The 12,242-nt window shown below is 38.8% G+C and overlaps 1 protein-coding gene across 4 annotated transcripts in view; it reads left to right on the forward strand.

The window, feature by feature from the left end:
* Positions 1 to 12,242, forward strand: part of LOC146893994 (adhesion G protein-coupled receptor E4-like) — an 83,538-nt gene that overhangs the window by 64,023 nt on the left and 7,273 nt on the right. For all 4 annotated transcript variants that reach the window (XM_087909457.1, XM_087909460.1, XM_087909459.1 and 1 more), the window contains 6 exons: positions 157 to 324; positions 2,415 to 2,618; positions 6,285 to 6,520; positions 8,334 to 8,400; positions 9,409 to 9,500; positions 11,310 to 11,490. In XM_087909457.1, coding sequence (XP_087765583.1) covers positions 157 to 324; positions 2,415 to 2,618; positions 6,285 to 6,520; positions 8,334 to 8,400; positions 9,409 to 9,500; positions 11,310 to 11,490 — 948 coding nt within the window. The remainder of the gene's footprint in view (positions 1 to 156; positions 325 to 2,414; positions 2,619 to 6,284; positions 6,521 to 8,333; positions 8,401 to 9,408; positions 9,501 to 11,309; positions 11,491 to 12,242) is intronic.

A 12,242-nucleotide genomic window follows, 5' to 3' on the forward strand; every position in this document is an offset into this window, starting at 1 on the left:
CAAAGACAGAGGGTACAGGAAAGGTGAGGAGTGAGAACGTTTATAGAAGAAGATTAGAAAGAAAACTATTAAATCACATGTGCAAGTCAATGTCACATATCCTGATTAAAGATAAAGTTTGAATTATGAAACAAATTCATTCTGTTTTCTTTGCAGCCCATTGACCCAAGAGCAGAACATCTTTGTGTCCACTGGGAAGGATCAGAGGACGGAGGCAGCTGGTCTACTCAGGGCTGTTCTCACGTGCACACCAATACCTCCTACACCACCTGCAAGTGCTTCCACCTGTCCAGTTTTGCTGTGCTCATGGCTCTGTCCCTTGAGGTATCAAGTCTTACAGAACTTGACCATGAAAGTGATTTTCACTTAAGTATATGTCTATAAAAGATATCTGGAAAAAGGAGTTAAATGGCTATAAGTTTGGTGAGAGATGATTCCAAGAAACACCCATGTTAAGAAAATGAGTGTGGTCTTGTTGCCACCTCTCTTATCTTACTGATGTCCTGTTGAAAGACTGATTCCAATGCTTAGTCAGCTGATCTAACAGTCTAGGAATGTGTCCTCCACCCTCCTTGTCCCTCACTCTTCCACGTACATCCCTCCTGAAACTGTGTGCTTGGTCTAAGATGCTGTCCATCCATGAAAGAGGAGAGCCATATTTTTGTCAAATGTTTTATTAGTTACGTTACTGACTGTCATAAAATACTGTGACTGAAAGCAATCTAAAGATGAAGGCTCATTTGGCCATCTGGTTCCAAAGGGATGGAGTCCATCATGGCACAGAATGTGTGGCACCACAGCAGAATCAGGAAGCTGAGACTTCACACTTTGTTCACACACAAGAAGTAGAAAAAGAAAAGGAAGAAGGGGGAATGGAGTACAGTTATAAACCCTCAGCGCCTTTACAGAGTGACATATATCAACTGGAAAGATTGTACCTCCAAAAAGCTCTGTAATATCCCCAAAGTACACCATCAACCGGGGAATGAATAATGAAATACACAAGCCAATGCGGTCATTTTACTTTGGATCCCCCACAAAGGTACATGGGTAGCTTCACTCCCCTGATAGAATTGCCAAAAAAAATTCTCAATAAATACCAGTGTTGGATTTTGAATGTTAAATGGGGACAGTCTGGGTGGCAGTATTTGCAAGTTAATTACTATTTTGGGCATATGGGGCTTATAGCACCCCTGGAAAATGCTTGGAATCACTGCAGAACACACGGTTCAGAGTTACTATGACTAAAGGATGGTGGAACTTGGATACGACACATGGCCTTTTTCAGTGATTTTACTTCAGCTGTGTGCAGTGATAATATTTCCTGAAGATTTCATAGCAACAGGAAAGCAAAATCATCACTCATCACAAAATCATCATTTTAAGAAATACAGTAGTGGAAACATCAGGTAGGTGGGTTAAGCAAACCTGGGCAAATCCTGACTCTTCCGTAAGTGTGTCTGGAGTAAATACATCCCATCAAGGAAAGCCAACAAATGTTGGGAAGTGGAGTTTGCCTACCCCAAAATAGTAGGGGCCTAGAGGATCTGGAACTGGAACCATCATTTCACTTGCAAGATAGTTATATCCAAATGTCCCTGGTTGAACCTAACTAAGGCAATTGGTTATCATCAAAGGTTCACACGGCCCCTAGGACTTTTAGATGTAAACTAAGTGTCAGGTAATGTAAGGTGAAGGAACCTCACCTAATGGCTTCCTATCAACATGAAATAAAACTACCAAGGCTTCTACTTCATAGGAAATAAAAATACTTATTTTGGGGCTGGCAATGACTCAGGGAAACAAATTCGAATTACTCTAAGTATCATGTTTTTATAGTAAGAGAACGAAGGAAATAATAGATAAAGTCAATTCAAACACAGTTGTGGAACATCAGAGAGGTGGAAATCTGCTACAACCTGAGATGCTGATGACATCTTGAACCTTAGGTTAGTGGAAGTTAGGGGTCTGCGTGTGTGTTTCCAAAGGATGTACAGAAGATACAGAAGGATGCCAAGCAACACACAGGCTAAAGACAGCTATCATAATGTTACAGCCATTCTGCAGTGTTCCAATTCTCCATAGTCACAGGTTTCAGTCAGTAACTCAGCCTTGTAAAATGTTTAAAACTTGTGGCTTTTAATCTATAATTTAAGTTTCCTCTACCCTGTTTTACTTTAGGCTGTGCTTACTAACTATTTTATTATTCACTGTCCATCATGCCGTGTCCTTCCACATGCATGCTCCAATTAGTTAATATTTATTAAGTGCATAGCATGTGCTAAGCATTAATCTCAGCCTTGATGGTACAAGAGATAACAAGACAAGGCAAGACCCAGGCTTCTGAGCGTATCCCAATGTTCATGCTGTCATGTAGACAGGGAGAATCTGATGCGTTCTTCTGTGGCTTGCAGGAGGACTCTGTGCTTTCTGCCCTGTCTGTGATAACCTACGTGGGACTGAGTCTCTCCCTCTTGTGCCTGTTCCTGGCGGCTGTGACCTTCCTCCTGTGCCAGCCCATCCAGAATACCAGTACGACCCTGCACCTGCAGCTCTCCATCTGCCTGTTCCTGGCCGATCTCCTCTTTCTCACCGGCATCAACAGAACCGAGCCTAAGGTTGGTGATTGAATCAAGCTACTTCATTGTCCTATGAGTTTTAGCTGCCTTGTCCTGGGCAAGCACGAAGAAAGAGGGATTCTTCAGTAGAGATCCTGGGAAGAAATGCACTGTTGAGGGAGGCTGCTTGTTCATTTCCGGTTGTCCTGACTCGAAATAATGACACGGAAACTATATTATTTAAATCATTGATTTGCCAATCACCTAAGCATATTGCTAGCTAGCTCTTATATCTTTGGTTAACCCATTTCTATTATTTTATATTTTATCACAAGGTTTGTGGCCTACCGGCAAGGTTCTGTCTGGTGGCTTGTGTCTTTCTCCTCTGGCGGCTCCATGGCTTCTCCTGATTCTGCCTTCTCTCTCTCTCTCTCTCTCTCTCTCTCTCTCTCTCTCTCTCTCTCTCTCTCTCTCTTTCCATATAATATATGCATATGTGTGTGCTGCATATATGTGTATATATACATGTATATATGTGTGTGTACATGTATATGTATGTACACACACATATATACATATTCCTGCCTGTTAAGCCATTGGCTGAAAGCAGCTTCTTCATTCATTAACCAACAAAAGCAACATATATACGGAAGGACTTCCCATACCAATGCATGATGAAAATTTCAGCTCTCTATCTGTGTAGAATTGAAGGAGTTTGGATGTTTGATCATTTCAGAACTGAAAGCATTTCGAACATCAATGTTACCTGACAATGTTCTTGGTGTCTGTGGTTCTTATTCCTGGTGTCTGTCACCTTTCTTCTGCACCATCCCTCCAGAATACCATGGACATGTGTAGTGCATGGACCCGAGTGAGCAGGTGTGATGGCAGCCAGAGCAGGTTGTCAGACACCTATCTCTATTGCATCCCCTTATTACCGTGAGATACAGTCTCTCACTAAATCAGGAGCTTGCCATTTTGACAGGGGTGGCTGACCAGAGAGTTTTGGGGATGTGCATGCCTCCCCAATCCCATTATGTTGGGATTGTTGGCATCTATGGTTATGTCCAACTTTTATGTGTTTGTTAGAAATTTGAACTCATGTCCTTATGATTGCAAATCAAGTGCTCTTACTCACTGAGCCACTCCCCAGGCCACAGCTAAGTTTCATAATATCTGTGAGTACAGGTAAACAGATCTGAAGTGTTCCGGTGATACCTCTGTCATTATTTATATGCAACTTTGAAGTCACCCTTTAGTCCCAATAGAAAACGGTTAAAATAAAATATCCGCTAAGAGGGGAAGCATACATGCATCAAACCAGGGATGCATACAATTTCCTTTCATACTCTGCTTGTTAGAATCCTGCCACTTGGCCACAGCAAACTACATGGCATGCTGGGTAATGTAGCCCTTGGTTGGGAAGTTCTTTCACAGCTCACCAGACTCCAGAATCAGGGTTATGATTAGAGGTTTGAAGTGACTGACAGTTGATTTTCCCCACTTTGCGGGTGATTCTGAATTTTTCATCCTGGTTGCTGTTTGAACTTGTTGAAGTGACTTCTCACTTTTATAATGCAGGAAAATATAATTGTTGCACCGTTTTCATGGATAATTTTGTTCAAACTGATTGTATAAACAATATGTTTTTAGAACATTCTGTAATAAAAAATATACAATTTAGGGTAGTTATGTTATGGGTCATGTATTTGAATGTGCACCACAAACCTCACTTGTTAATGACTTAACCTCAAATATAATAATGACAAGGGTTGTTCCCAAAAATATAGAGGGACAGAATATTAAGTGGATACTTCAAAGTAGTCAGAAACAATGCATTTTACTATTTCAATCATCAGCACAACGAAACGGTAAATGTCTGGGTGATAAATATATTAATGACCTTAACTTGATCATCCCGTGCGTGTACACATGTTAAAGTGCTGTAACATGCCACAGGACCATATTCAATTAATAGGCATCCATTAAAATAATCATGCAAGGGCTTGTTCATGTAATCAGCTACTTTGGAAGCTACAGGAAGATTGTGAGTCAGAGGCCAGCCCTGGCAACAGAGTGAGACTCTAGCTCAAAATAAATAACAATATAGAAAAGTTGTGGTCCTCATCAACTGTTCATTTTTGATATTGTTTCTGTATAGAAGGACAAGGGTTTCACTCTCATTGTATGTGCTTTTCTGTCATAGGCTGATGTAGAAAATGAAGTCTTCCCAGAAGTGGCCCTTTGAACTTTGACTTCCTTCCTGTTGAAGGAAGCTAGAAACATTTGTCTATTAGTAAATATCTGGTCTTCGGTAAGGTTCTTTGCATCACTGAATAAACAGAGGTCAGGTCAAGCTAATTAGCATATTCATTTTTCTAAAGATTATCATCTTCTGAGACAAGGACACTTGAAATCTACCCTTAGCAGTTTCTGAATGATGGATATGATGCAAACTGATAGAGAAGTTGCCTCACCTGTTTAAGGCTCTCCAAAACCCCAAAGCAAACATACACAAACAACAAGAAAACCCAGAAAGCAAAAAATGAGATAAAATAAAACAAAATAGGTAAAAACTCTGTCTCCACTTGCACAGTAATGATAAAAATTTCTTAGTAAAGAAGTGTTTTGTTTCTTATATGTATTTGCTTTTATTTATTTTCTTTATATATCTTGTTAATATTTCCCCATAAGGATGAAGATTTCATGTTTCCTTTTGCAAATAGTATTTGACAGTTTTTGATTTTAGGATCTGAATTCATACAGTGATCAGGGGAGTAATGTTACAGTTCCAACTGCAAAGTATTTGTGATACCTATGAACCACAAATAGGCATATATTTTAAAACTCAATTTCCTAATATTTATTTCTATTATAATCTTAGTTATGACATGTAAGCTTGGGTATCCATCTATTGAAAATGATTAAATCTCATCCAGAGAGAACATTTATTGTATTATGTAGCACTAATAAATAGTAAATGTTGTTCTGAGGGCTCATTTTCCCTAAATATAGATCCCGCAACAAAGAGTTGATTAACTTTTTTTTGCCTTTTATGTAAGACATATTCAGCTAGCAAGGAAAATAATACCAATACGGACGGAGAGTCAATGAATGGCTATCTTCTTTTTTTATTGTTTTTTATTGAGCTCTACATTTTTCTCTACTCTCCTCTCTGCCTTTCCCCTCCCCTTCAGTCTTCACCCAAGGTCCCCATGCTCCCAATTTACTCAGGAGATCTTGACTTTTTCTACTTCCCATGTAAATTAGATCTATGTATGTCTCTCTTAGGTTTGCCATTGTTGTCTAAGTTCTCTGGGATTGTGATGTGTAGGCTGGTTTTCTTTGCTTTATGTCTATTTTCAAGAAAGTGCCCAGCATAAACAATTGCAGGTATATTCCCCTGAAGACCTCCAGGAAGCATCACAGAGCGCATGCCATAGAGTTTTGGTTAAAGTTCCAGGGCAAAGGAGTATGGATTTACAAAACCAATTTAAGGCATGTTCTGACAGTATCTATTCCTTGGCATTTTCTGACTTGATAATTGATTTATGTGGAAAGTAAATTTCAATGAACAGAAAGGGCTGCCTCAATGTGCACTATCTTCAAGAAAAGTGTTACAGAGTCCTGTTGAGATCTCAGGTCAACACACAGTGAATAGTCAGTACTGAGAACTGGAACAGGTACAGCCTGCATCTGTCCCACACTCTCATTTTTTCCTCTTAGGTGCTGTGCTCCCTCATTGCAGGAATGTTGCACTACCTCTACTTGGCTTCGTTCATGTGGATGCTTTTGGAAGGGCTACACCTTTTTCTCACTGTGAGGAATCTCAAAGTAGCCAACTACAGCAGCTCAGGAAGATTCAAGAAGAGGTTCATGTATCCTGTAGGCTATGGAATCCCCGCCTTTATTGTTGCTGTGTCTGCAATAGCCAGACACAAAAATTATGGAACACATAGCCAGTAAGTATAGCGTGTGTGCAAGGTGGAAATGTGTAAATGTAACTTAAACATCAAACTTTTTGTTGGACAACTAACCTTCTCTTTTTATATTGTTCTTCAAACCGGTCTGTCTGCATATTACTGCCTTTTGCAAGCATCAGCAGTGTTGGTTTTGAGTGTCTTGTTTTGTTATTGTTGGTTGAGTTCACATTTATCATGGCTATAACATAGAAAGTTGTCCATTCATAGATACAATTTTTGCCATATATATATATATATATACATATATTCCAACATATATGACAAAATAAATAGTAGATGCTGTTTTATTTACTTATTTTTGATTGGTTTGTTTGAAACATGGTCTCATGCATCCCAGGTTGGCCTGGAACTCACTATGTAGTCAAGGATGTCTTTGAGCTCCCCATCTTCCTGGCTCCATCTCCTGGGTGAAGAAATCACAGGTTTTCAGCCGTACACCAAGTTTCTGCAAAGACCTGGGTTCTTTGTGTATGCAACAAGAGCACTTTCATAACTGGTCCATATCCTTTGTCCCATATTTTCTGTACTTAAAAACATAATCTAGTGGAAATCCTCAGCAGCTCTGGTGTCTGATCACATTAGGAATTTTGGTAAAATGAGAGCTCCTTTAACAAATGAACCTACAGACATAAAAAAATGAACCCAACTTCATGAAATTAAGGAATGGTTAAAGTAATTCCACAGTCTCACACTAAATTCCCATGGATTATATTCTCCAAGAACCTTAAACAGTAGGTAGATATTAACAGAAATCCCCTGAATGACCATAACAATGAGAAGAAAAATGCCAAGTACTAAAGGCTGGTTTACTGCTTGTGTGTCTCTCCTATAACTCCATGAAGAACCCTACAATCAGAATAATCTTGGCAACTAAATGGTGTACAAGATTTGGAGCAGTCAAATTCTTTGCATAAAGGGCCAAATGCTAAATATCTTAGGTCTATAGACCAAAGTGTCTCTGGAGAAATCACTTCATGTTACACTGCTTTGGTGAAAGCGGTCATTGATATGTGAAAGAGTGCAACTGAGTCCCAGTAAGATTCTACATACAAAATATGAGTAGTTGATGGCTGCATTTGCTACATAGTTGTAATTTTCAAACCAAGAAGACAACTTTAGAGTGGATGTTTACTGTATTTTTGTATATGAAATGTATTTAATTTTGTCTAGTTGATTTAGCCTAGAGTTAACTATTGATTTGCCTGCCTCAATATAGCTACCAGTGTCATTATAAAAACTACACCTATAGAGTCTTGACTTTTACCCTCAAATTTCCATGTGTTTCATCCCACTTAACCCTTACTTCTCAGTTTGTAGATGAGAAAATTCAGGAATGTCCAGGAAAAAAGTTCAGACCAAATGGAGAACTGTAGAGAGATGTTTACAGATGGAGTCAATCTTACTAAGATAAATGATTTGCAAAAATTGTTTTAAATATTTGACATTCAGAATTCCTAGAGAGTTATCTTGTATATACTGGAGAAATTACCAAAAGTCTAATGGAGAAGAAATAAGATCTTGAATTAATAACCCAAAACTATGAAGAAATGACAGTTACTGAGTTTTAAATACCCTGTTGTTTCTCCAGTCATTTAATCTTTCCAAAGATTTAATCACTTCCTACTTCAGACTTGAGAAAGCTCATGGTTTTTGCACCCAGTTCACGTCAGACAAGAACTTCTGAAATCCAGGCTGGAGATAATGGTTTTGCACAGTGCTAGATCATACTTTCAGGGCATGTGTTCAACTCGTATAGTGAGAGAGACAACTAATTCTCACTTCCTATCCACAGCTGCTGGCTCAGCCTTCATAAAGCGTTCATCTGGAGCTTCTTGGGGCCAGTAGCAGCCATTATCTTGGTAGGTTTCTGTTGTTAGTGGGTGTGCCTCTACTCGGTCAATGATAGAATGCATTCCTAGCTATTGAAGTGGAACTGAGTGAAGGTGTGAGCCCAGAGCGCAGGCTGAAGGCCCGTGTCCCAAATGTAGTGTCATCACTCACACATCCCTCGTTTGCTCATCTCCCTTAGCTGGTTTTTCAAATTTATTGTTGAGGATTTTATGCAAGTATGCAAGGAACTATGGTTCTATTTATCCCCTATTTCTATCATCCAATTCTCTTCCCAAGTTTACATCCTCTTCTTTTATTTACAGATCCAAATAAGTCTAACTAAGAGAGCCCATGTGTGCATGGTTGTAGGGCAAAGCCTATCAGTGGCTATACACAAAAAGGAGTATTGGGTTTCTTTCCTATCCTATCTATCAAGGCCTCTCATTCCTTAGTTGCCACAGTTTCTTTCTCACCCATGCTAGAGCTTTTGGAGGCTTGATTTTGTGTGAATAACGGCAACGGCTGTGAGTCCATGAATACGATAAGGAAGTCGTACACAGATGACAACATTTCCCAGCACCTCCCCCATCCTTCATCTCTTACATACTTTCTGGTCTCTTTATCGCAATTTAAATTATATAATATAGCAGCCCACCATGGGTTGTTTTTAAAGTTCTAGATTAGTTGGTTCATTAGTTGATTTGTACATGCAGAAACATTGAACGAACATTCAGCTACTCTGTACACGATGTTTTCCTATTTTCTAGAAACTTCATAATTAATGCCTTTTGCCTAAGTCAGGAATGAAATCTTTCTACTTTCAAAATGTCCTATTTTGAGTGAAAGACATATAGGAAACTAAATAAGAAGTGGGGGCAACTGCACATATATTGTTCAGAGAATACGCATGGAATCTATGTGGGGCCTGAATTGGCTGTGGAATGAGTCTCAGAGCCAATCAAAGTTGTATTTTATGAAGAAAGGGTCATAAAAGAAAACTCCAGCTCATTTACTCATTTTTTCATGGCTCTCCACAGATCAACCTGGTGTTCTACTTTCAAACAATATGGATTTTGAGAAGCAAACTTTCTTCCCTCAATAAAGAAGTTTCTACACTTAAGGACACCAAGTAAGAATGTAACAGAATTAGCTTTTTCCATTGCAACATTTTCTAGGGGAGAAACACTTGATGAAAAATATGGCAATGGGTCTGACTGTGGTGCATAGATAGAATTCTTGGTTAGAATGTTGGAAGACCTGGCTCCCATACCAAGACCAACAAGCAAAAACATAAAAACATACAAATGCAGAAAATAAAATTCTCCATATCTACCACCTGGTTGTAATCAGGAACATTAAATAGAAGTAAGAAAATTCTCTATTTCCGATAAACAAAAATACTTCTTCAATTATGTACTAAGGAAATTTTTATTAATTAGTTTTTGACCAATCCATATTAAGGGAGAAAGGATCTATTTTACTTTACAGGTCTTGAACTGTGTATAGTCACAGTCACAGGAAGGTCAAGGCAAATAGATCTAGAGGTACCTGGCCCTACTTCATTCATAAATGGAAAGAAGATAGTGGTGAATGCACGCGATTATGCAGATCCCTTTATATAATCCAGCATCCCAACTCAGGGAATGCTGCTGCCCATGTTGGGCACTGCTTCCTTCCTCAATTACTGTGATCAAAACAATCCTTCACAGAAATTCCCAGAGGTCAACCTTAATTTTAATTCTCCCTCATAGATGTGTTCAGAATCAGGCTATTTAGGTGACTTTAACTCCTACTAATGAAAAAATTAATGTATCACACTCCATCCCTTATTAACTTGATACCCAAACACTTTACTTTTTAACCATTACATTATTTTCCTTGTTTTTACAAGCTCACAGCCATCTCATAATTGAAAATCCATGTAGTCTAAATCAAAGCCATACGGGGGCATTAACATTTTCAACATCTTAAAATTCCTCAAGTGTGAGCTGCTATAATTTTTCTTTTATTCTTATTTCATATATTATATTTACTGAATTTTCCCCTCTTACCACTCCTTCCAGTCCCTCCCCTTCCCTGCTTTCTCAGATTCATTCCTCTTCCTTCCCCTTCCAGAAAAAAAAAGAGTAGGACTCCAAGGGCTTTCCACTGGACACGGTCAGCAAGCTACCATATGACTAGGCAGAAAACCTCACATCAAAGTGAGGGGAGGCAACTCACTAGGAGAAAGTGGGTCCCAAGAGCAAGTGAAAGGGTCAGAGACATGCCCCTCCCACTGTTGGGACTGCTGCAAGAACACCAAGCTATGCAACCGTAAGGTATACACAGAGAATCTAGCTTAGACCCATACAGGGTCTGTGGTTGCTGCTTCAGTCTCTGAGGCCCCAATGAGCTTCACATAGTTGATTCTTTGTGTCATATTCTTATGGTATCCTCTACCCCTCTGACTCCTACAAACCTCCCTCTCCATTTCTGCAGGGTTTTCCTGGCTCTACTTTGTGAATGTGAGTCTCTATATCTGCTGCATGATACCCCTTCAATGACATTTGGGCTAGGCACCAGTCTATGAGTACAGCAGGATATTATTAGGAATCATTTCATTGACTAATTTTTTTTCTAGTTGTATTTGTTTCTATCAGGGGGTTCTGGGCTATCTTGCCTCTGGCTCCTGAACATTCAGGCGAGATTACACATAGGCTCCCTCTTGTGGTGTGGACCTTAAGTTGTACTAGTAATTTATTGGCCACTCCCACAAGATCTGCACTGACATTGCCCCAGTGCATCTTGTGGACAGGACAGATACATTTTTTAATTAACAAAATGCTTCAAAAATGCAGTATCATAACACATAAAAATATTGCTTACACCAATGCTAACTTAACAAATAGTAAGAGCCTGAGGAACAGTTTATGACTTTGTTGTCATTGTTTTTATCCAGGATCATGACATTTAAAGCCATTGTTCAACTATTTGTGTTGGGATGTTCTTGGGGCATTGGCTTATTTATGGTCATTGAACTCGGGAAGACAGTGAAATTGATCATTGCCTACCTATTCACCATCATCAATGTCCTACAGGGGGTTTTGATATTTGTGGTACACTGTCTGCTTAATCGCCAGGTAAGGCTGTCTCGTTTCTTACCAACCTAACACCAAAATTCTCTTAGAGCTGTTGCTCATATTCTTGGAGTTTCACGTTTCAATTTTCAAATGTTCATTTGTTTACGATATTTTGAAGTTTTTCCTAGATATTTCACACATTGTGATTTGCATCTATTCAGCATCTAAGTGTACCTCTTAAGGGCATGCAAGATAAGGTGGATTATACTGCATTATCAAATGACTTTCTTTCCAGTTTTTCAAACATGGTGGCTTAAAACAGAATTTCTTTCTTGTTCATGATGTACAATTGTCACTTGGTTGAATTAGCCTTTATAAAATGAAAAGATCTTCACTTGACAGTAAATTATCCTGGCATCATGGACATATGGGGGATAGATATATTTGTCTTGTATCAAATGGAAAGGAGGTTTTATGGAAATCTCACATTAGGTCTTAAAGTTTATGCATAACTGTTACAAATAACATTTCTGCACTCTTCTGATTATTCAAAACAAACTTAATGACCAAATTTGAGTTTACCGGGGATATGATTGGTTGTTGTGATTCATATTGAACAGGATAACACTAGGATATTTGGCACAATCTGCCTCACTCTATTCTTGTGTTTATTAGTTTGTTTTGTGACCTCAAAGAGGATGCCAATTCTCTCTGAGTCTACTTTATCATATGTAAGTGTTACAGTGCCTTATTTTGAAGAGTTAGGATTCTATAAGACAGTACAATATAATCCAGTAGCACACATTTTGTGT

This window comes from Myodes glareolus, chromosome 8, assembly GCF_982192425.1.
Source record: "Myodes glareolus chromosome 8, mMyoGla1.1, whole genome shotgun sequence".
Lineage (NCBI taxonomy): Eukaryota > Metazoa > Chordata > Mammalia > Rodentia > Cricetidae > Myodes > Myodes glareolus.